The sequence below is a fragment of the Antedon bifida genome, chromosome 2, assembly GCF_963402885.1.
Source record: "Antedon bifida chromosome 2, ecAntBifi1.1, whole genome shotgun sequence".
Classification (NCBI taxonomy): Eukaryota; Metazoa; Echinodermata; class Crinoidea; order Comatulida; family Antedonidae; genus Antedon; species Antedon bifida.
Window position 1 is genome coordinate 26,490,937 of NC_136227.1, and position 27,232 is coordinate 26,518,168.

Below are 27,232 nucleotides of genomic sequence, written 5' to 3' on the forward strand. Positions count from 1 at the left end.
AGATGTTTCAATAATGACTTCCTCCGTTAGCTAGTAGCATTTTTATTACTGGAAATTTTAGTTATTACGACAAGTAAGTGGGTGTACAGGTTTAGTGGCCATATGTTAGTTCATCTCATTAAGTAGTATATAGTTCGTTTCTAATAAACGTTACTTTTTAATTAAAAGTTCAATAGTCCAAATAACGGTATTAAAAATATCATTAACATTACATAATGTCGTTAAAGATGTATTGTCCCACAAAAACATGAGAAATGAAGATAAATTAAATCAGACTTTAAATATGTTATTTTGTAGTTTTAATAAAGGTACTCACTTTCATAGAAAAAATGAAAAAAAATAATGTTTTCACCTATAAATTGACAAAATAAATGGTTAAATTCAACCAAAAACCCACTACTGGCGGCCATTTTTTTGCTTTAAATTACAGTTTTTTCAGGTAAATACATTTTTTATCCAATTTTTTGGTCAAAGTGGATAACTATTATGTTACATTAAAATGGCATATTCAACAAACATTTATGTTTTCAGAGGGACAATACATCTTTAAAAAAGACGATATATATATTATAGCATCCACAATTACTATTCTAGTACAGTATTTAAAAAAAAATAAGTATATAGATAATGTAAATGATGTATTGTAAGCTACTCGGCATTTTGCCTTGCTCAATTACTTAATGTGCAAAGGTCGTGGGCAGGACGCCTGCTTCATGTTCATGATCATGAACGGGCCATAGGCTATGTTGTCAAGATACTACTTAGATTCAATTCAAAATTGGTTGTTAGAAAACAGCTATGATCATAAATTACTTGAAAATTGCGTCACGGTAGAACATATACTAAGCTTGCAAATGGGAATAGAAAGGACATGTTATAAGTTAAAGCGATTATGAGAATTTACAGTCTGTTTATATTGCGTACATTAAAATGGAAAAATGGAAATTACCTTACCAAATTTTAATTTAGAAAACAATTTTTTTATATAGAAAAAAAGTATATATTTCATAGCATAGTAGGCCTAGTTATTTGACCAGGTACATTAATATTTCATTATAGTTAGTAGGCATTAGCATCGCATAGTGCCTGTGAGTGTTTTGGTGATTGGAATAAAATTAACAAACTTTTATGTCAAAACGTAGTGCTAAAGCTAAGTCACGGTTGAGAAAGAGGGATGCTCTGATCAATCGGCCGACTTTTAGTCAGGAATTATACTACAAAGAGATTCCGACCACATTAGAGTATGCAACTTATCGGAGGACACAGATAGTATTCGGTTTAGACTGAAACGTTTGGACACTATGACAGTAAAGGGCATTTACTGGTTTAATATTAAGTCACAGAACATTTAGGTCAATCACTTTTCGGAATTGTATGGACAGAGTGTGTTCAACCCTTTTGTCGGTTTGGTTATTTGGCCGCCAAACAAACCAGTTCACATTGGACTCCAGATAGACTAAAAATAATATATCGGGTTATAAAAGTAAGAAAGATAATAAATAAATAGTTTAAACTTTTGCTATGCGCATATTCAAATATACAAAACACACAACTTTCGGATGTTAGCCTTAAATTCAATATTCTTTTCGTGTAGGCGGCATTTACTGAAACTGTAGAAATGACGCTTGATGCCGAAGGCTTCGAAAGAAATAGAATTTGAAATGTAAAGAAATTATAAATCCATTTATTTTGCTGATGACAAGGGCATTATGGACATTGACAATCAAACCTTCCTACAGTATAATCCAATTATCTAAAAGAAACAAACATGGATGAATTCTTCTCAATTTACATAATATATTCTGCTTATTTTCTGACCAAAAAAAAGAATACAACTACCTGATTATGTATGCACTGAATCCATCACGAGTGTATTGTAAATATTTACAGACAGAAATGTATAGCTTTGTTTGCATTTTCATGCCATGCGTGTGCCATAAAAAATGTTCAATGTGTACTAAATATTATCATCTCACCACAATATCAGTTTTCAATCCAAAAATGAAAAAAAAAAATTTCTAGGCCTAACTTTGCTCTTCGATCCCCACAGGGCATATAAACACTATTAAATTTGTATAGATAATACGAACCAATTATATCTCGATAGTTTGTACTCCCTATTGATTAAATCTAAATGATTAATTACTTCATAAATTAAAGATCATTTGTTATGGATTTGTGATTTGTGAACTGTTAGGATTCATCTGTCCTGGTAATAAATCAATGTTTAGTATCTTCCTATGTCCATTTGAAGGCACTCGCACGTGTCGAGCAATATCTGTTTGGTTCCAATGGTCTTTAGTAACTTCTGACCAATTGGATATCACCACGTCTATCATTATACATGACGTAAGCAACGATCCGAATTTATAAAATTTGAAACGAAATCAGGACTGAAATCAGAACAAATGTGAATGAACTTTATGGTCTACACTTCATTATTTCTGTGTTTTTATGACATAATAATAGCACTATAATATTATTATATACCTCATGTTATTGAGATGGCACACTTTCCCGCTCAAACAACGTGCAATAAGGAACTCTTTGAATTGGTGTACATTCATATTATTATATTGGTGAGAATCACCATGCGTTACTATACCATGTTGCGTAATCACGGTGTCTAGTTCAAATCTAGTTTATATTATGTTATGTACACTGTAGTTAGGTTAGTTTGTTACGAATTTATCATTTTTATGACGTAAGGTAACAGAAACCTTTCAACCCTAAACGCAATTGTAAAAAAATTTAATTTTACTTGGTGTGTATTAGGTTTTTACGCATGTTCGGAGAAACGATACAAGTACTAGTACTAGGTCAACGGGCCTGCAATGTATTACCGTTCTTATTATTTTGAGAGAAACAAAGACACCATTTGAAATCGGTAAATAACCGAGTGTAAAAATGATAGTATCAAATATTCCGGTATTAGGGGAGCTTTCGATTTTCGATCACCGAAGACCAACTTAAGACCGGTCAATCGGTGTGTCGTCGGTCGTCGCCTGGGCCTAGAAACTTTTGTCGATATAGGGAGCGAGGATACACGTCCCACTATTCCCGAATGCGCACAATGAACTAACATGATGTACGGGTAGTTTAGTTGTCGTTCGTCGCAAATAGAAAGCTCCCTATTAAAATCATAATGCAATATTCTAATCTTACCTCGTAAAGGTGTTTTAAGTGAAGTATCATCTGAAGCTTTACTGTATCTCTCTTGATTTCTGTCGACCTTCAAAGTCATGTTTGTTTCTTTATCATAGAACGTAAGGGTATGTGTCTTTATAGAATACGACAGCATGTACATGACATATGAAGTGTCAGGGGTCAAATCTTCCACATTGTATTCTGTGGTGTTTTTAGGTATAGTGATTGTTATTCTAATGTGTGGGGTAGTGCAGACGTAATATACAAGGTAGTACCCCGCTGCTGGACCTTCCGGTTTCTCCCATTTTATGGTCACTTCACTGTTTTGTATAGTTTCCTTCGGAATGTAAAATGTTGGTGGAACAAGCTTATCGTCTGTTGGTATATAAAAAAGAAAGAAAACAAATTAGATTGGAATTATTTTACTTTTCGTGGCTCAGTGTCAGTGCATGCATTTATGATAATTAAAAAAAAACCTTTTTAAAGACCTAGTAAAAACCGTGCAAAAAACATGACACATGAACAAAATATCGGTAACAAAATGCTACTACATGTACAATTTTATTATAATCTATACACATTTTATTAACTAAAAAATGTAAATAAAAAGCGCCTTTTTACCTACTACAGTAAACAATTTTTCTCCATCTCATGTTTAGTTAAAGTAAATAACTAAGCCTATTATGTGACATAAACATGGCATATTCAACAACATAATTTAGAAAAGATATTTTCATTCATGTGGACAATATATCTTTACATTTACGACATAGTTTTATACAAACATACTTTAAAGGTAAAGGGACCAACAGTAAATATAATATAAAATAATAGGAATATTCGAGGCCTTCTTCCTGTTACCAATTTTCAATTTAAAATTATACTTCAATCAATTAATTCTCGATGTCGCCATGGTATGACGCGTAAAGCTGACATTTTTGTTTACGAACGTGTTAATTCTATGGTGACCGATATCGAACAAAAAGTCCTTGAGTCGCGTAATTATCGGCATCACTACTTTAATGACATATGTTTAATTTCTTACAATTCCCGAATGCCCATAACTAATCAATATTATGTTTCATGTCATTTGTTACACCTTCAACTTATTCGATTTGTAGTCTTAATGTCTGCAAATATTATTCTATTTTATATGGATCGTTATATTATTCCGTTGGTTAATATAAAGATCATAAAAGTGGTATAAAACAATAATAATATAATACATGCCATAAACAAATAGGCCTATTTGAACTATAGAAGAATGTAATAACAAAAAAGTATCTTAATATTAATGTATACATTTATTTAAGTCCTTTTTATTATATATAGGCCTAGTCGCTCTCCAATCGAGTTTTAACAATACCATGAAAGTCCCAGTGGTATATGTTCCGCCGTACCACGCCGAGAATGTTAAAGAGTCGCTATCCAATCGAGTTTGAAGTCCATGTTTGAACAATACCATGAAAGCCCCAGTGGTCTAATGGTTAGGGCAACTGCATATCAAGCAGACGGTCCAAATTCGAGTCTCGGTTGGGGCGACTTTTTCTCATTCTCACAGATTTCCTCATCTAAATTTCAGTATATCACCGGGCGGTTTAGAATTAATGTTCTGTGCCTAATGTGTCTATATATAATTATATATATATATATAATGTTCTGTGCCTGATTTGTGTATATATATATATATATATATATATATATATATATAAATCAATGATGTTGCGTAGCACTGTGTGAGATCATGTTCCGAATATGAGCACTGTTTCTATAATTTACAGTATGATTTATATATATATATATATATATATATATATATATAAACAAATCAGGCAAAGAACATTAATTCTAAACCGCCCGGTGATATACTGAAATTTAATTAATTAATTTGAAGCGATAAAGATGAGGAAATCTGTGAGAATGAGAAAAAGTCGCCCCAACCGAGACTCGAACTCGGACCGCCTGCTTGATATGCAGATGTCCTAACCACTAGACCACTGGGGCTTTCATGGTATTGTTCGAACTCGATTGGATAGCGACTCTTTAACATTCTCGGCGTGGTACGGCGGAACAGATATATAACTGAGGACTAGTGCTGTTCCGCCGTACCACGCCGAGAATGTTAAAGAGTCGTTATCCAATCGAGTTCGAACAATACCATGAAAGCCCCAGTGGTCTAATGGTTAGGACATCTGCATATCAAGCAGGCGGTCCGAGTTCGAGTCTCGGTTGGGGCGACTTTTTCTCATTCTCACAGATTTCCTCATCTTTATCGTTTCAAATTAATTAATTAAATTTCAGTATATCACCGGGCGGTTTAGAATTAATGTTCTTTTCCTCTTGTGTTTATATATATATATATATATATATACATTTGAGGACTAGTGCTGTTCCGCCGTACCACGCCGAGAATGTTAAAGTATCCAATCGAGTTTGAACAATACCATGAAAGCCCCATTAGTTTAATGGTTAGGACATCTCCATATCAAGCAGAAGGTTCCGGATTCGAGTCTCGGTTGGGGCGAATTTTTATCATTCTCACAGATGTCCTCATCTTTATCGTTTCAAATTAATTAATTACATTTCAGTATATCACTGGGCGGTTTAGAATTAATGTTCTGTGCCTAATGTGTTTATTTGTTTATATATATAGATATATATATAAAGAGAGAACATTGTAAATTATATTTTTTTAGATCTGCTATATAACGCTCTTTTAATTTTTGATTTTACATGCAAAACTGAAAAATGTGTAGTGGAATACACGTGGGTTGCACCCACGAAGGATAGAGAAAAAAAATTATAATAGATGATTCAGTGCATTGAAATTAAATCATCGAATAATTTATTTTTAAATGTTTTAGTGTAATCTTACTCTAATAAATAACTAATCTCAGCTAAACATCAAGAATAGCATCAGCATATATACTCATTTTACTCACTCGGCTAAGTTAAATTTCACACAGTAACATCAATACAATACAGTATGTGTACATTTTAATATCTCATGCTTGCTCATTATAACTTTTGAAACATTCGTTTACATTACTGTTTATAGGATTCGATTAAAATGCGATGAATATCGAGATTGGCTTCATGAAACAAGCAATCTTATACAAAGGTTACATCACGGAATCTAATAACTCCGATATCCACAGGGAGTATAACCTCTCTCGGATGTGCAATATTTCCAATCACATCTTCCACGTTAGTTTTCACACTATCTATTCGACACATTAGTTAATAGTTAGTCCTACAGATACGGGGTGGAAAATACTGAACCCGAACATGGTAGTTTTTAGACTTATTGTTTGTCTGGTCACAATGAAACAGCTTAGCTATATAGTTCGAACATCTACATGGGCAGAGGTGGTCTCTATCTTTACCAGTTGGCTTCAGAAATGAAAATAAAAGGTTTACCAATTATTCCAACAAATGCTCTTATATTTATATATATTTATTTATATGGTTTTCTTTCACATTGGCAGAAGAGTTATTCTCAAAAGAGCGGTTATTTTATTCTGTAATAGTAATGTCCATCATGAAATTATCTCCAGGAAAAAAACAGAAAAGCCAGTATAACATGTGACCTTATATACGATAGATTATTTTTTCTGTGTAGCAACACACAGCAAAAATAATCGGATATTGATTTAAAATATAAATACAGATCAATGAAAAAAACAGAAGCAGAAATTGTACGTTCATGTATAACATTAACCGATGATGATTAGGCCTATTCATAAAAGTACGATATGAGCTAATGGGCTATAAACAACTGTTTTAAGACATTATAATTGCGTCGTTTATGATACATTGTGGTATAAAAGATGCTGATAATATGAGTACGAACACAATGAGTAGATAACTTATACTCCGTAACACTTACAATAATGCTTTTTTTACCGGATGGGATTAGGAGTGGAGACTTAAAGACGTCATGTGTCTAGTATTGAAATGTGCCTTCAATATGCTTAAATACTACGTTTTGATCACGTGCGTGCCCTCACGTAAGTGAGACATGTATTCGGTTACTGAAAACAAGATATTGGTTCTGAATGTTTGGTAAAGCACGAACATTCTGAGCCATACGTGATGATCGTGCTCGATTTGTGTTGCACTCACAGATAGACATTCTACTAACAACATACGTGGTCTCGTTTTACTATAGTCAAGATAGCAGGTTATGGAATATCTTATCACTTATAATATCAATACAATGCTTACGTCTTAGAACTTAATGTTTATTTTACCACATTCATATTCACATACATTGAACATGAACAATATTGTACATAGACAGTAGCTATAAAATTATTATTATTACGAATATTATACTGATGTTTACATAGAATCACCGTGGCATAAATTATGTATGTATTAGATTAATTTAACTATACAAAATAATCTTCATTCACATTCGCATAAAGTTAAAATAAACCTATATTGAACACGAGAATTATGAGACCGAGCATGTGTATGTTCAATATAGCTAGGCTCACGTTCAATTATATACAAATTGAACATGAACAGTCTGTGACTATCATGTAATATGTTCATGCTAGATTGAACATGAACAGTATGTTCAACTAGATTAAACATGAACTAACTATTTTTCAACAGATTGAACATGAACAATATGTTAATGCTAGATTGAACATTAGCAGTATGTTTAACTATTGAACAAAAACAATATTTTCCACTAGATTGAACATGAACATGTCCATCTATATTGAAAATGACCCGTGTGTTAAACTAGATTTAACATGATCAGTACGTTCATCTAGATTGAACGTGAACAGTAAGTTCATCTAGATTGAGAATGAACAGTATATTCATCTAGATTGAACATGAACAGTATGTTCATCTGATTGAACATGAACCGTATGTTCATCTAGATTGAACATGAACAGTATGTTCATCTAGATTGAACATGAACAGTATATTCATCTAGATCGAGCATGATCCGTATATTCATCTATATTGAACATGAACAGTATGTTTATCTAGATTTAACATGAACAATAATTATGTTTAACTAGGTTGAACATGAACAGTATGTTCATCTATATTGAACGTGAACAGTAAGTTCAACTAGATCGAGAATGAACAGTATATTCATCTAGATTTAACATGAACAGTAGGTTCATCTAGATTGAACATGAACAGTATGTTCATCTAGATCGAGCATGAACCGTATATTCATCTATTGAACATGAACCGTGTGTTTATCTAGATTTAACATGAACAATATGTTCAACTAGGTTGAACATGAACAGTATGTTCATCTAGATTCAATGCTCATGTTCAATCGTGTTCAACAATATGTTCATAATTAAAATGCCACATAAGTGTTGTATCGAAATTATTAAAACACCGTTATTAAGATGATATATCTGACAATTAAATTGAAACAATAGAATCATGATTGAGTTTTTGCCTATTGTTTTTGTAATACTTTATATTTTATTACACATTTGCGTTTCTCTTAAATAATATTATAACAAATTTCTAATGCATATCAATTTAATTCATTACAAGTTATAGCAGGATCAATAGTATACAAATCCATAATACGTTAAGTGGCCCATTATAACCTTTAGTGAAAAATAAAAATAATAATGATAAGAATAATTTAAAATCTATAATACTAATGCTGGTTATTTCGTAGCTTTAGACTGTTACGCGAGTCTGCTATATATTATTGTAGGAATTAAAATTAAATAAAACGCGTACCCTTTAGAATTTGTAAAAAATGGTACAAAGGGCATTTTGTTTTAACTATTATGATTGTAGCCCTGATCGTCCCCTTCACATCGAATCGTCAAATCGCAATTTTTTCAAATTTTTATCAAAAAAATAGAAACAAACGACGTATCGATGCAAAGTGCCGTATTGTGTAATCACAAGTGGGAACAGTCGACGCAACAGTGCTGCAAACATCGCTATGGGCAGTTTGATTCATGTAAAAACGCAAGAATAACGCTTCACTAGCAAAATACTCAATTATCGGTTGACTCCCCCTTGATTTCATCGCTGACTGCGCCCCTGTTTTGTGCAATTTACTGCCCAAACGAGTAGGCACACAGAACCTACGCATTTTTCTCGGCGTTAAGGTAATGTCTGTTGCTGATGTCACTGTTTATGACAACATATGCCTACCTACATGGTTTTTACCACGTACAGTACGTATCGCAGTCCATGTGTAAAATAGATCCGTATTCTATTCTAGTAGATATCAAGTTAACTGTATGAATATAAATAGGTCACTACTTAACGCAACACTTACATTAGGAATTGAAGACCTAAGCTTCAAATGTGAGTGAAGTTTAAGATGAAAAGATCGAAATAACTGATATTATAGTAAATTGCATCAATTTAGAAGCGATCATATTTAATCTGTCTGATCGACTCTGTGGTAACACGTGAACGCAGTTACGTTCGACCACTCGGGATCATGGTCATGTACGTCACAGCTCAAACGCGTGTAATCGTCATCGTGAAATTAATATTCATTCGAAGATTTAGCAATAAAACATTTTAAAAAAAAGTTTTAATTGTGAACTTCTTTTACGTCATCGTAAAACGGTAGAGGATCACTTGTAGTAGCGTCTGTTTATTTGCCTTTTGTATTGCGTTTAAGCTGTCGTTGGTTAAAGCGAAATGCAAGTGTAACGTTTGAATTTTGCATAGTAACGTCATCTTTAAAATTGCGGACGTTCAAACAGTGATCGTTACACGTGGTGTATTTCATTTATAACCATCCAGTATGTCGTCGTTGGAACGTTTGTAGTCAATATCAATATTTCACTGACCGTTTACGCGATATGTGATCCACGCTTTAATGACAACAACAATAATTTCCCGAGTGACCACATCAACATCAAGAGTGTGTTAAGTGCAGTTTAGGTTTAATTGCCTCGCACTGCTTTATGAGTTATGGTTGATGGGGATTTGGGTGTTTGATGCTTCAGAGTGTACGAATATAAATTGTATACAATACGATACAAACGGTATTTACATATTCATAGACATATATAAGGTAAAGGTGTTTAATTTAATCATACATGATATTGATAATTGATATTCATGTGAAATAGTAACTGATGTGTGTCGCAAAGAATGAATTAGAGAATTGCTCAACTTAAAAAAAATAATAAGAATATTGAATATTCGTTAAAGGATTGAATACATTTACATAAGAGGTGTTTAAAACATCTTCCTAAATTGAGACAAACGTGCATATGTTACTAATATTTGCTTTGATACAGTTGTAACATGGGATAAATATGTGTCTTGTATCATGGAATGGTAATGAATAAAATACAGGTAAACATGAACCAGTTGACTATTCGTTATTCGTATATGTAAACCTGATAAAATTTTCCTATAGAATATTGCCATTATATAAGCCAAAATGGTCAAAAAGTTCAATCAGTATTTTTTTTGTAATACTGAATTAGGAAATACAGAAGTTAAAAACAGAATCAAGAATAGATCAAGCACAATACAATACGACGTATTTCATGATTATTAACTGTTGACATGTTCGTCGTCATGGCTACATATTGAACAAAAACCGTAGTGAATTCATTATGGTTTTTTTTTATGTTTTTATATTACAACTATCAAAAGGAATTATAATATTAATCATAATAAAAGTTGATACGACTATTATTGCTTGGCAAAATACAATTTTGCTAAAAAACCGACTCGATTGTCACAAATAATGTAAGAAGAGTTTCATGATATGATGCTACAGCTACTAATTGCTTTAAGGTACTTCAACAAAGCCATATACATGGCTGCAGTCGCGTGCTCAAATTTGAGTTAGTGTTTACCGACCGACCGACCGTCCAACCGACCGACATAGTGAGCTGTAAAGAGTCGCGTTTGCACTAGTCCAGTTATTTATATAATGAGTATCATTGTCATTATTTGCACGATTGTTGAGAGAACAGCACAGTAAAATTATTTTTGATACAGAAGTTTAGCTCTGTTCACGTACGGTTTTCTATACTATAGACTCGTCGGTTAAACTTGGTCCTCGATGTACCTAAAGTCGTAAGGAAGTGAGTAACAGAGAACAGATCAATGTTATTGAAATTTAGATTTAAGCATAAATCGTACCATAAATACAATAAAATTGAAATAATACTCTAAAGATAACGATAGGCCAAATGAACTGCATAGTTGAAACCACGTTGCATATACTGTGCTAACTACATTCACTGTTTGGAACAAAACCGGAGGATTTGGCTATAGGCCTAATGTTATTTCCACAAAGTTTTTGCATTTCACCCACCAATCTCAGAATGACTAAACCATTATCATTCCGGCTATGCCAATGTAGGGGTTACGCATTTTAGCGGTACATATTTTGTGGGGCCTACTTGGGCTGGTAAAACAGATGGTGGACGAATTTAAGTTAACTAAGTGGTAATCCTACCAAATACTGTCTCATGGATCGGAAGTTAAATATTTCGGTTTTACTGGGCCAAAATCATTTAGGCGTGTAGTTTACGCAAACATTTATTCATGCAATTTAGCTAAGGCAGGCCTCCCAACTCTCTAATAATGAGTTGGCAACGCAATTTTCACTTTCGGCACACGCTCTGATAGATGCCAAGTATTGTTAGGTTTTTCATAGCGCCATCAACGGTTTGATGTAGTATTATAGTGCCCTCTATAGTGTCATAACCAAGTTGAGGAGGTACGAAGGAAGTTGGTTGTTTGCGTACGATTCAATGAATAAGAAAAATAAATAACATTTTTAGACTTAACACAGGTAACATTATTGGAAGTAACTTATTACAGGAAAAGAGCAATCTAGGTTACAAGGGTAGGCCTACTCCTATGCAGATCGATTCACAAGAACATATTTCACTTCTGTTTTCACATTAGTTTATTTCCAGGACACACATTTACTAATGGAATGGCTAATAGAGGCTCACGCCTTTTTGAAGCAAACAGAACACTTTGAACATTAATGGTGATTGATAATGTTTCTTAAACTTTAAATGGAAAGACATGAATTTTCACGACAGTGTCACACTTTACGCTTAGAGCACATTATTCCTATCATCTTGGACATTTTCCGATAAGAACATTTTACAGAAATATGTTTATAGTCAACTTGAGTTGCAAATTGAACGAATAAACAATAAAGTCTATCAAACTCAATATCTGCAAAAACGCAATTAGTAATGAACAATAACGATTTATGACGCGTCACAATGTAATTAGGAAGACAAAATAACGATTCACGACGCGTCACATCTTTAAATCTTCCCTGTCTTTGTTTAGGTTTGATTGATATACGTACGTATTGCATTTACCACATTGTTTGTAAGATTAATTAGTAGTCAACAATAAGTAATGCCGGCGCGATAAGGTTGAATAGAATCTAGTTCAGAATCTAGTTTGCAATTAAGATCAACACAGACACAAACCTGGCAAAATAGTTAGAGGAGAATATGAGGGATTTAATATTTTAGTGATCATATAATAACATTAAAGAACATGTGAGCATTTTAGCAGGTGATAAATATATCATTGATGAGTAAATGCGGTAAGGTCGAAGGTTATAAAATGTTCAAGACAGGTGCTTGTGACGTCATTGCGTCATGTTCATTATTTCAAAAAGAATTACCATACTATACGGCTATCAAAATATAATCTAAATTATAATATATTATCAATCTTAGTGAGATGCAACAACCCTACTGAGATAACAAACAATGCATATAAAATCTCACCTTTATATACCATGTGAATTCTGGATCATGGAATTATTGTTATTTGGGTATTAAATACAGCGTCACATGTGATATTACTCATTAGGCATATCATTTAATTTGTGCAATACTAGACATTTTCTAGATTTACAATTAGGAATTTAAAAAAAACGGTTGCTCTTGTGTAATGATCAAAATAAGGTTCAAATCCCACTGGAGAAAATCTATTAAAAATTGATTTGTGTTTAATGGAACTTTCGCTGATTATCTGAAACACGATATAGATTGTATCACGTTTATGATTGTATGCTTAGGTTGTTTATTGATTGGTCTACTGTATTAAATTTCCTTACAATTATTCGTAAGATTTATTATGTTTTTAATATATAGTTGCCGTATGAATACGGAAGCTAAAACGAAACAAAGCAAAGTAAGAAATCGACTTATATAGATAATCCAATATATCGATAAAACACCCGATTCCCAAGCACTGTATCTCCACATAATATCTATTTCCGAAGTATCATAGGAATATTTGGTAAAACATCATCTCATTTTTATCACATGTGTTGCCTGTATTATGTAAGGTTAAGGGTTAGGTTACCACTAGATACATGTGAAACACGTGTGATACTTTGAAATAGATACAGAGTGCCGAGAATCGGCTGAATATAAGCAAACTAATGAATAATTTACTTACATATTAGCAATGTTACAAATATTAGAAAGCATATAAAAAAAAACCTGTCAATACAATTTTGGAGCAATTATTTCAATTATTTATTTTTTGTTTTTGATTTTAATTTTATATATTATATTCTAAACATTCTAAACCACCCGTAATATATTGAAAATAAATTAAATGTTAAAATAAATAGATATGAGAGGAAATTTGTGAAAATGAGAAAATCCGCTCCGAACAAGATTCAAACTTCTTCTTGATATGCTTAGACCACTGAGGCTGCCTGGTATTGTTCAACATTATATAAGTATATTATTATTTATTAATCCAAGACAAATTTCTGAAAAAAATGATAATGCTGTGGGTATAAGTGGCTGGATCACAAGGGAGATACAAAATAAAATATAAGCAAAAAGCTAAATAAAAATGAATGTAAAAAAAGGCAGAGTTATTTATAGACTGTACAATTGTTAGAGTTTGAAGTGTATGACAATGTTTTTTGTTATCATGTCTCTACAATAGAATGATATTACATTGGTTACATCCATTTTGAGACAGAGGAACAATGGACCCAACAGAAAAAGAAAGGAATATGAATGGAAAAAATCAAGGAACATCTCTCAAATGTTCTATTGTTATCTACTTTTCCTTGTTTTAATTTCTCATTTATAATTCCCTTCGGTTTCGGCAAAAGTGTTAACAATTTAATTTGAATTCAAAAAAAGGTAATGCTATTATTTAAAACGAAAGGTATAACGATTATTTTATTTGTACAAGACATTGAAAAGGTATACATTACTTTAATTATGTTTGTATATCGCTTTCACAAAAACAATATTTATCTAAAACACATCATCTTTTGTGACGTCAACAGTGTCTTTGGTTGCTACGGCATAAGGACCTGTTACATTTTTGTTTGTGTTATGAATCTTTAATAGATTTTCAGTCAATCTACTGCTGCAACATAATCTCACCATCACAATATTGTCTTCCAATAAGTAATTGATTAAAATTCAATTATAAAGGAATTAACATAATGCATAGAAAATTGAATTAATTTGGTTATTACTAATAATAATAATCTTGATCGTCGACTAGATTATTCATATTTTATTATCATAAATTTAATTAATAACTGTTTTCCAGACTTTATTTAATAATTTATATGACAGACGGATGATTAATACGATACGGTTACGAGTGGATTCGGCCTGTGTGTATTTCTCGAGAATCGTACATGCCGCAAATATATAGTGTTAACATGCTTATATTTTGGAAATAATTCTATTGGTAGAAAATGTACTATGTATTATTTATGTAATGCTCTAAAAGTAGTCGAAATACTGTAAATCTGACTATTAAAGAACCGTACCGCACACTGTATGTTGGATAATGGATGGTTGGATGCACTATATTTTTCTTGATAACCCCGAAAACGTCTAATTCTTCTTACTACGGTGTGTCTAACTGGATTGTGACCCCAGGCAATGTACATTACATGTTTAGGCCTACTAAAAGACAATCAACTTTGATGCGGCTGCAACAATCATGACAGCTGAGCACTTACCCAATTTAACATGATCACTGATCATGTGTGGCAGAATTAGAATTGCTATTAGGAAAACTTAGAAGGCTATGCCAAATAAAATGGTTTATCTCATTAAATGTACTGATGTATAAAATAAGAGTGTGTAGGCCTACTCCCCTAGCAAACATTAAACAAACTCTTCTTCGTCTACACGATGACATCTATTAGGTTTCAATAAAATTAAAATGTGTACATTATTATCATAAAACAATCCTCAATGTTCTCTGAAATGTTCTTAGGCTTTCAGACAGACACTGTGGCCTCCAGGGATACATCCGTTTCACAGAAGACATGATCTACACTAACAGTCTTGAAAATAGTCTTATAGTGTAAAGATGTTTTGTTTTTCGGTCGTAGAAACACATGCATTACGGTAGCCGACCACCTCATCAGTAGGAACACATTATTTTTCACTAAATAGTTAACGCCCACTAGGTTAAATCATTTCAGAAAGTATGACAACATTGGTTAGTGTCTCCATCTTTCCTCAACAGAAAAACAAGACCTGATTACAAAGTATGCATACTTATTGAAAAATAGTCAAACGACAAGAACTCGGAACTGTTTTTTATTCGTCCGTAAAAAAATCCGAAAATTACGAATGCTACATATGTGATTGCATAACCTTAATATTGTTGTAAATTAAACTATCCCGGGAACGTGACGTTACAGATAGACAATTAGTTGATTTTGATCACATTAGACCTATTTTTAAATTGAAGTGCGTACCGATTGTCAGCTGAATTATTTTGAGCCTATGTAAGTTTAATGTTAGGCCTACTTTGATGAAGGTTTAATTTATACATTAAATAGTAAAGTGAGAAGCTTTCAAAATATAAATGACAACATTTAGTATGTTATTTTAAGACATTTAATGTTTTTGTGGCGATTTTTTCAGCATTTATTGTCAGATAATATGCATCATAGTTTTAATCACTTTAAACAATAATAATAATTACCAAATGACCGAAAGCTCGTGCTGAGCAGCCCGTGAGTGGATGCCTGTGTGTGCCAATCAATTTGTGCAGAAATTAATATTTGACTGGCTGTGCGGATGGCAATACATGATAATCAACTCTACATTAAATGGTAATGACGTTAGTATGTCTTACTTATGCAAACAACATTCTCGTCATAATTCTGTGATTGAATTCACAAAACGTGTGGTCAATGATCACCGGAGTCGTAGTAATTATTTTACGCTTGTTTCAGTAAATAAAACTCATGTTAGTATCTCTATTACTAAATCATGCGAAGGTTAAACTGTGTTATACAACATTATAATGTGTATATTATTATTGCAACTACTGTATCACGACATCTGACTCATTTTATTTTGTAATTTGTTGTAGAAATATTTTGTCAATATTGACCCAATTATATTGCGTGTGTTATTGGTAGTCAAGGCCATTAATTATGAATATTAATACATAAACACGCACTCAATCCATCCTATTAGTGTTAATGACGAAGGAATATTATTCAAAATTATAACTGCTACAGACTTTCTGTCCAACGAAACAGTATTATAATAATTGTAATGCCGCTATTTATTGTGGATTAGTATCCTTTAGAATAACCAGTTTGTGTAACGATCTTATTAAAATATAGGCATAATAGATAATTATTCAATTATTCATTTCATGGAGTATTTGTGCCCCATATGTTTGTTTTTTATTTTATTTTTTCCGGAGTATCGTATCAGGGGAATACAATTTAAAAACATTTAAGCTTTTTCCTTCTTGCAATTGCAAGAAGGAAAAAGCTCAAGTGATGCTTAATGGATCTCACTTGGACGCAGCGCAGATGAAAATACATCCGAAATGTCGCTTGTATTTGGTTAATTCACTTGCGTTGCACGATCACTCTTCCACTGCGCTAAAAAAGGTTGTAATGTCATCTTATTAATCAAACAATATTTTCGTTGTCTGTTGTTACACGTGTGTTTGCTACATCAATTTTCTGGTGTTCTTACGCGGCGCAAAAAGAAAAAAAAAACACACTTACACACACACGCACGTACATCCGAACATTACATGCAATCATATTCTCAAATGTTATACCATTAAACATTCGACTTTCTTTTATCATTGCGTGTTAAAATCACATTAGTACTGGAATACTAAGAATTCTTAATGATTAATAATGTTATCATACCCACCAGTGTATTGACAATTCTCTGTTAAATATACAAAGTCGAGCATTAGTGTGAAATATAATACACTGTCTCACGTGACACTTAATATTAATACTAGTAATAAGAAGAATCTCACTTACTTTTCGGGTAGAACTCCAAACTGAAAGTAGGCTGAAGTATATCGAGTCCAGAAATATAAAACACAAACAGAAAGAATAAAATACTCATTCTTGCTAACATGAGCACATCATCTGTGTAAAAGAACAGATGGCGCCTAGACAATCGAGAGGCCTAATGATTTGTTTCCAGGTCTGCGAATTAGTCACTCAGTCGTACGTATATAAAGTATTTTCTCAACCACGCAGTCACAACATCCAGGTAATAGATTCGTATTACTTATTAACCATGCAAACATGCATGTCATTTGACAATATTCTAGTTAATTACGAATAATGATCTCCATATTTCGCGTCTTGAATCGTCGCAAAAACAATCAACTATAGAAAAAAAAGCGACGTGAAATACACGCCGTCACTAATGCGATCGCGTAAGGTCCTTCAATGAGTCACAGTAATCACTAGCCAACGTTCCAATGCCGCTGACTCCTGTTAGTTTGGAAATGAGCGTGCATCATTCGCCAATGAAATATACGTTATTTTCATTCGGTTAACAATATACTTCTTATTCAACAATAGTCTTTCAATATAGAACGTGACGGGTTTCGCAAGAATAGTATTAGCGATACCCGCATGTAGATGATTCGCTAATCACCTTACTGCATGTGTGACGTATAATATTCGTATTGTCTGTGTTTATTTATTAGGATGAAACATCGACGATTCTGCATGTTTTACGAACATGTACGGCGTACACAATTAGGCATATATAATGATTTTGGACATAATTGGTCGATCCGAAATTGAGTATCCCAGAAGAAAATTCAAGTTGAAATCAGTTAGCCTAAACATTCCAGTTTAAACCAGTTGGAATTAACTGGTAACTGGTGTTAAGTTACTTGTTTACCGTGATAACTGGTTTTAATTTTTAGTAAAATAAATCCAGCTTGTTCCCATTAAATCAACAACCAGTTAGAACCATGAGTTTAAGCACATGTTTACTGGAATTTATAGAGGGAGAAAATGGTGAGTTATGTCCAAAATAGAAAATTGTTTATCCAAAATGAGAAATTTCTTTATTTCCCAGAATATCAATTATTGGTGGCGCTAATATCATGTGCAAAATGGAGAAACTGTATATAAGACAAATACTGATGTGTTTATAAAAGTGGACATTCTGTCAAAAATTCCATTCGTCCAGTTGATTTGTTTTAACTTTGTCTACTAAAATAATTATAGATAAATGCTGATTTGGCCCAAAATGTGGAAATTGTGTTCAGAATATTGAAAGTGTTGTGTCCAAAAAGAGCTGACTAATAGTATAGAAATAGTGGTTTGTCAAAACGTGGCAATTTGGTATAGAAGATAGTGACTGGTGATGTTGTGTTCAAAATAGAGAAACTATATTAGATATATATTTGTGTGAATAATTGGAATTTAATATAGTACATCCTCACTCTCGACATACACTCTCATTGCAATGAAGTCAAAATATAAATTTTACGTTTGACTGTGTTTCTGTTTTGGACGATACAATATCCACATTTCGTAAAGTAATTTTCCTATTATAAAAAATTTTATATTTTAAACACAACACTGTCGCTATTCTGGACAAGATTTCCACATTTTGGATACATCTCATTTATCTCTATTTCGGACAACATATATTTCAATGTCGCTTCTGAGCAAAATTTCCACATGTTGGACATTTTATTTTCTCTATAATAATTGTTTTTACAGTTTTTAACATTTTTTTTTTATTATTCTGGACAAAATTTCCACGTTTTGGACAAATCTCAATTAAACTTATATTGGTCAATTTCTTTCGAAAATAACGTACCCATGTAAACAATTAGACTCACAGCCCATTGTATTAGGTATTACAGCCAGATGTAAAACTGTAATTTCCTCTTGAAATGCTGGGTGTACATGTGGCATACGGTTCGTCGGACCCGTTCAGGCTCAGTTTTTCATTCTTCATTTTATTTCTCTCATCTCTTTCTCTTACTTGTCCCTTAGCTTCCTAACGAATAACATGGGTCTTTTCATGACCATGGGACCAATCCTATTAGTAGGGTAGGAAGGAGGGGTTACCGTGCACCCCCATGATGTATTTTTTTAATGTACATTTTTGTAATCCTGAATATATATAATTACCATTTTTTGATGTTCCCAAGACAAAATATTGTCCCATGGGGTTTTTTGGGGGCCATTATGGTGGCCATCTTGGATTTATCAAAATCCTAAATATAGACGGTACTTGACAAAGAGTGATCATAGAGGTATGATTTTGGTCTTAAATTGTTCAGAATATGCACATTTCTATGTACTATAATGAAAAGTTTTCGTTCAAAATGGCCGGAAATGCCACTTTTTGACCTTTGACCTTGTTTTTACATAAGGGTCATATCTCGGTAACCACTGGTCATAAAGATTTTAAATTGTTCAAAATATCCATATTTATATAAGCTTTAATGAAACATATTTTTGAAATTTGGCAGGAAATATCACTTTTGACCTTTGACATTATTGCATGACGATTTTCACAATAATTTATACTATTTTTATATTCGTTCTATATCTTGACAACCAGTGGTCATAGAGGTTTGATTTTGGTCTTATATTGTTTAAAATATGCACTTTCCTATGTAAGCACTCTCCGGTAATTTTGTATCGGCTCTTGACTGCTATCATATGGCTTTAACTGCTTTGGTCAACCTGAGTCGTCAACCTTCTATTGTAACTTTTGTGCACAGACAGCAGCGCAAGCTTAAGGAAATCAATCACGTTGAGTTCTGTGATGATATTCGTTCATCATCACTGTTACTCAATCCTTCTGACTGCCTAAACACCCTAGTCCAACAATACAATTCTCTTCTTGGAAATCTTCTTGACAAACATGCCCTTGTGGTTGACCGTAAAATCACTTTACGTCCCCATGCCCCATGGTACTACGACCAACTTCGGAGTGAGAAACGTCTAAAGCGTATTGCAGAGAGAAAGTGGAAGAAGTCAAATAGCAGTACTGATAAACAGTCTTATCATCGTTCCTGTCGTGACTACTCATTACACCTTACTGAAGCAAAGAAACAGTATCACACTACTCGTTTTCAGAAATGCGATCAGCGTAACCTTTTTCATCTCGTCAACGAACTTACAGATCCAGGTGATGGTTTTGCCTTCATATGCTGAACCAGATGCCCTCACTGAAGAGTTTGCTGATTTTTTTAGAGATAAAATTCAGAAGGTCAACGACCATATCTTTGTCATATCAAGTGTCGATTTACCTCCGGAACCTGCAGTGCACACGATCATGTGACCTTGATCCTCTTCCTACATCCTTGCTGAAAACCCACATAAATGAGCTCATAATGTGTATAACATCCATTATAAAAACCTCATTTTCAACAGGTAAATTGCCATCACACTTAAAGCACGCCATCATCACTCATATAATTAAAAAACCTAAGCTGGATCACAATATACTTGCTAACTACCGGCCGATCTTAATACTGGTCACGAAGTTCTTTTAGTTCTATTGGAATTCTGCTGCTTTTGATACTGTCAACCATTCTCTTCTACTTCATCGTCCCAAATCAATGTATGGTATCTCTGGCAAGGTCCTCACTTGGATTGAGTCGTTTAGTTTCTCGCACATATGCCATTAAAGTGCGTTCCATTTCATCATCACGCAGTTTGTCATGCAGCGTTCCTCAAGGATCCGTTATTGGACCCCTTCTTTTTATCTTATACACCACTCCACTAGAATCATTAATAAATGCACATGGTCTAAACTGCATGCTCTATGCTGACGATACACAGCAGCTGTATTTGGATTTTTCACCCTGTAATCTTCATAATACAATGTCTAAAATCTCTGCATGTTTGAAAGACATACACACATGGTCATTCAATCATCTGCAACTTAACATACAGAAGACAGAGCTTATTCATATTACATCACGATTCCGAAAATCTCTGCCATTGCAACCATTTTCTGTATAGAACTTAAACCATCCCCAGAAGTTCGAAATCTTGGGGTTTACATGGATTCCCACTTGCGGATGGATGCTAACATGTCATTCTGCTATGGTTGGAATTAGGAAGATTGGTCAAATTCGTAGGTTTCTGGATCGGGAAACAACTACACGACTTATGCATGCCTTTATATCATCACGTCTGGACCACTGTAACAGTATTCATGTCGCACTGCCCAAGACTCTGCTTAGGAAGTTACAGATGTTACAAAATAGTGCTGCTCGTCTAGTGTGTCAAACTAAGCATAGAGACCACATAACACCTATCTTGCATGAACTGCACTGGCTTCCGGTAAAGGAGCGTGTCAACTTCAAGATATTGCTACTCACATATAAATCTCTTCATGCCCTTGCACCGAGGTACATCGACAATGTTCTCACTCCACAATCATTATGTCGCAATCTTCGTTCCAATTCTCAGAATCGTCTTGTTCCTGCTAAAGTGAAGACCATCTCATATGGTCACCGTGCATTATCTTATGCAGCTCCTATGCTTTGGAATTCTCTTCCAAACTACATTAAAGATGCACAGTCGGTGGCTCTTTTTAAGAGGCTTCTTAAGACTTATTTGTTTAATAAAGCATATTAATCCCCTTTTTCTCCTTTACCATGCCACCTAGATTGTTTTAGATCTAATTTAGTAGGGCAGGAGGAGCCTGAGTCCGGGATGACCGAGACACAACTGGTGCTGACCGGGGTTCAATTAGACCGATCTCTGGTTAGCGATGAAGGTGTATCCCCTTACTATATAAAAAAATGTGAGTTTTGAATAGTGACTTAAAGGTGCTCAATAATGATGTTTGTTTAATGTTCAAAGGTAGGTGGTTCCAGAACCTAGGTCCAGCAATACTGAAAGTCCGATCTTCCCAACTATGTTTGCGCCTCGGAATATCCAGTAGCACCTGATTACTAGATCTTAGTTCTCGCTTTATCTCCTTGATTGTCAATAATTCTGAGAGGTATTGGAGAGCGCAACTATTCAGGCATCTGAACACCAGCAGCAGGATCTTAAATTTAACGCAACTCCACTCCAAATATGATCGCCTCGGTCTTTTCATCATTAAGCTTGAGGAAGTTTAAGCCCATCCATGTCCTACTCTCAGCAGTGCAGGCTTCTAAACGTTTTACGGCGGTCAGAATCTCAGTCTGACGAGGCCTGACAGAAACATAAATTTGTATATCATGAAGTTGGCCAGGAATATGTCCTCTATACATTTGACCCTGGAGGGTTAAATGAACCCACGTCCTCTTATTTGGAAATTTTCGTTTTACCATGGAGTAAAGAATAATTATTCTTTACTCCATGGTTTTACACTGGTATGAACCATGGGAATGGTGACAGGACAGTGTTCAATGGGTTTTAAATGAGTAATTTATGTACACCTTCATATACATAGTTTTATTTTGAAAACAGAAAAATTCTTACTATATATATATATATATATATTGTGAAAATTGAGGTCCTCACTCCTGACGATGATCAAAGCATATTGATCGAAACGTCAAGAAACTCAACAGTTCTTTTCAGAACTAATATACGTGGTGTACCGCAAACTTTATATTAAAATTGAGGTCAAGGATTAAATGTGACAATACTAAAATTTATGACCATTTCTTGAAATAAATATTCATTAGAGCACCGAGTGGATAGAAACATGTATGATTTTAACAATTTAAGATAAAAATAAATTCTTTATAACCAAGGGTTACCGAGATATGACCCTCAGGTGAAAACAAGGTCAAAGGTCAAAAGTTGTATTTCTGGCCATTTTGTATGAAAATGTTTTATTATAGTACATAGGAAAGTGCATATTCTGAACAAATTAAGACCAAAATCAAACCTATATGACCACTGGTTGTCAAGATATAGAACGAATACAAAAATAGTCAAAATTATTGTGAAAATCGTCGTGCAATAATGTCAAAGGTCAAAAGTGATATTTCCCGCCAAATTTCAAAAATATGTTTCATTAAAGCTAATATAAATATGGATATTCTGAACAATTTATGACAAAAATAAAATCTTTATGACCAGGGGTTACCGAGATATGACCCTTATGTAAAAACAAGGTCAAAGGTCAAAAGTGGCATTTCCGGCCATTTTGAACGAAAACTCTTCATTATAGTACATAGAAATGTGCATATTCTGAACAATTTAAGACCCAAATCAGACCTCTATGATCACTATTTGTCAAGTACCGTCTATATTTAGGATTTTGATAAATCCAAGATGGCCACCAAAATGGCCCCCAAAAAACCCCATGGGACAATATTTCGTCTTGGGAACATCAAAAAATGTTAATTATATATATTCAGGATTACAAAAATGTACATTAAAAAAATACATCATGGGGGTGCACGGTAACCCCTCCTTCCTACTAGACTATATATGCTGTCATTGGATGTTTCTCGTCTAGGGTGTGTTCAGATGAAAATGAATGATAAAAGTTAAAAATTCTGATTGTATAAAAGTTAAAAATTCTGATTGTATAAAAGTTAAAAATTCTGATTGTATAAAAGTTAAAAATTCTGATTGTATAAAAGTTAAAAAGTTAAAAATTCAGAGTAGGTACAATCTAAAAAAAATCATGTTAATAAAAATATGAAAAGTTAAAAATCTATAAAATGTTGCTTTAAATAACTGTGTTTAAACTTAAAAAACGACTCTTCAATAAGATTGTTTCTGATCGTAGCACCAAGTTCTGAAAACATTTTAGGAAACCGTAATATCCCTGAGTATTTAAAAGCATGAGTACGAGCTCTACCATGATGAAAGGTGAGTATATCTAGGTGTCGGTTATTAACTAAAAAAGAATCAACATATTCACTCATAAAATCAGATCGTGGAGAAATTATTATATTGGCAATGAATGTCATGTTTAAGAAATCACGCCTATTCTCTACTGACATTAGACCTAGCTCCTTTCTTCTATCTATATAATGTTGATCTAAATAACCTTTTTTTAAGATTATGCACGTAGCTCTCCTCTGAACGGATTCTAGCATATTTATATGTTTTTTACGGTACACCCACCACACTGGAGAACAATAATATAAGCATGGCAGCACAAGTGTCTTATAAAGATGGAGAGCTACACTAGGGGCATTAGATGTGATTAACCGTATAAGACCAATAAGATGGTTACAATTTGATACTGCATCCTGAACTTGATTATATTTTATATATATTTTAAAAAATGACAATAGAACTTAATTTTGCAATAGTAGTACCATTGAGTAAAGAATATTCTTTACTCCATGGTAGTACCTAATTTGGCAGTGGTACCTCATTTGGCGTGACAGGCTCTACCGAGAAAGTACGAACCAACTTTATATACAATCGAGTAAACATTCTAGAAATAACGCGCGATTTACCGAATTTGCCCTACTTTTTTTTGAATATATATATATATAATAATAACTAGAATTTAATTCGTCACTTTGACGAATTATAGGTGATCATTTTTATCATTTTACTGAAATTAATTTTTTTTAAACATGCACGTACGTTAACATACGATCGGAAAATGTTGATGTATGCCATCCTATTATATGCTTATAGTGCTGAGTTGTGCCTATATGCCATATACAATATGTACAGTATATACTGTATATCTATATACAGTGTAGCATAGGTGAAATTACGGGACACACATGTTCTAATTTTTTGGCATGATGACGTTATCAAACTAAACTTTAAGATGACAATTTCGAAAGATAATTAATTGAGCAAAAAAATATAAGATTTGGAAAAAAATTTGGCACGTAGAAGCGCTGTGCGCGCTCTTTGAATTGTGTATAACTTTGACGAAAAATATGAAAAAACTACTTTTTCACTTCAACTGGCCATATGTTAACGTCACAACATCCGATAGGCTTAATTTTTATATGAATTAATATCTACATTTCATCAGCTTTCATAATAAATTATAATCATCAAGGTAACCTTCAATTCTGAAGAGCTGTAAGATATTCAAATTTACTGCGAAGGTGAAATTACACGGCCTACGTTATTCAAGTTTTTACGCGTGATGACGTCATTAAAATGAAGATAGTGTCAACTCATGATAAAGATAATTAATTAAGCAAGCACATACTGAAAGTTGTGCGAAATTCGAGCACACATAACCAAGATGCGCTCTGTTGAATGTGATAATCTACACAAAAAGATAACAAATCCTAATTTTTAAATTCAAGTGGCCATTTGATGACGTCAAAACATTTTGTACGTAAAATGTGTACATGAATTCATATCTACAACTCAATGGCTTCCAGAATAAGTTAAAAAAATCGGGGGTCATCTTGCATTCTGAAGAATTATTTTAATTTTAAAAAAGACCTATTTTTCACCATTTTCAGAACTTTTGTAAAATTAATGTGCGCATTTTGTCATTTTTAACGTGCTCGTATAGCGTTATTTTAAGTCGGAACTGACTCAAATTTGGTGAATGTACTAAGGATGGTGAGTAGAATGAGATTTGTAAAAAAAATTCATGTTTTTTACGCTTTTTAAGTATCGCGCGCGCAAAAACGCATTTTTGCGCAGTAATTTTTTGAAACACGCAAATGGCCTAATTCATGCTCTAAATTGATCAAAACTTAGTTTTGAGCGTTTTAAATTTTTAACGCGCGATATCAGGCGCATGAACCTACGTGCGCGTGCGTTTTTATTTGCTAATATTTTTACCCTTGATCTGAAGTTTACGTGTAGTGAATTTCATTAATATGTGATAATGAATTATGGAGATATGATTGATAATGTGATTTCGCAAAATGGCGTATAAATGTCGTCACGGATGAGTGATCACGCTGGAAAGCTTATTAGGATTAAGTTATATTATTTGAAAGATATTCTGAAATTTTTGTAATCATTGATATTAAACTTTTTGAGATAATTGTTACACAAAATAGTGTACAGAAACAATAAAAAGAAAAAGAAGAACTAGACATGAAACTCGTCACTACGGACGAGTTAGTTATCCGCACGACAAACGCCACGTGCACGTCATACGTTAGAATTTTGCACCCAGAAAAAGAGTATGGCATTATGACCTGATCTGAAGAATATGATATGTTGTTAGTGCTGAATTCTGTCAATTTTGTGTCATATAGTATATACAGTATAAACAGTATAATCTGTATACATATTACATACAGTGTAGAATAGGTGAAATTACGGGACCCGCCATTTATTCCATTTTTTAACATGGCGACGGTATCAAAATGAAACACTAAAATACCAATTTTGGAAGGATATTATCTCAGCAACAACATATTAGCGTGTAGAAGAAATTTGGATACGTAAAATATAGATGCGCGCTCTTTTAAATGTGATGAACTATGACGCAAAATATGAAAATACGACTTTTTTTATTCAACTGGCCATATGATGACGTCACTACATCTGATTGACAAAATGTTCACATAAGTTCGCATCTACAATCCAATAGCTTCCAGAAAACGTTTTAATCGTGATTATCACATTTTATTCTTACGAGCTATAACAGATTAAAATTTACTGTAAAGATAAAATTAATGACCCACGTAATTTAATTTTTAGGCATGATGACGTTATAAAAATTAAAATATTTTTAACTCATGCGAAAGATAGTTGATTGACCTAGATAATATTAAAATCTCGGAGAAAATGGAAGACGGATAAGCGTGATGCGCTCCATTGAATGTGATGAGCAATAACGAAAGAGACAAAAATCCTATTTTTTAAATTTGTGTGGCCATACGATGACGTCACAACATCCGTAAGGAAAAAATTCTGCATGAATTCATA

At 33.2% G+C, this 27,232-nt stretch overlaps 3 protein-coding genes and 1 non-coding gene across 4 annotated transcripts in view; 2 read left to right on the forward strand and 2 right to left on the reverse strand.

Annotated features, from left to right (window-relative positions):
- Nucleotides 1–18,001, reverse strand: part of LOC144858838 (uncharacterized) — a 28,704-nt gene extending 10,703 nt beyond the window's left edge. Inside the window, exons 1-2 of the mRNA XM_078714971.1 lie at nt 17,432–18,001; nt 3,166–3,522 (exon numbers count right to left, since the gene is read on the reverse strand). Of these exons, the coding sequence (XP_078571097.1) occupies nt 3,166–3,522; nt 17,432–17,531 (457 nt within the window). The 5' untranslated portion in view covers nt 17,532–18,001. The remainder of the gene's footprint in view (nt 1–3,165; nt 3,523–17,431) is intronic.
- The window catches only part of LOC144858834 (uncharacterized), a 63,364-nt gene that overhangs the window by 11,964 nt on the left and 24,168 nt on the right, over nt 1–27,232 (forward strand). The window lies entirely within an intron of this gene.
- On the reverse strand, nt 5,080–5,151 carry Trnad-auc (transfer RNA aspartic acid (anticodon AUC)). The gene has a single exon. It is a non-coding gene; the product is annotated as a tRNA-Asp (tRNA).
- Nucleotides 21,497–22,033, forward strand: LOC144835555 (uncharacterized). The gene has a single exon (XM_078690636.1). The coding sequence runs from the start codon at nt 21,497–21,499 to the stop codon at nt 22,031–22,033; it is 537 nt and encodes a 178-aa protein (XP_078546762.1).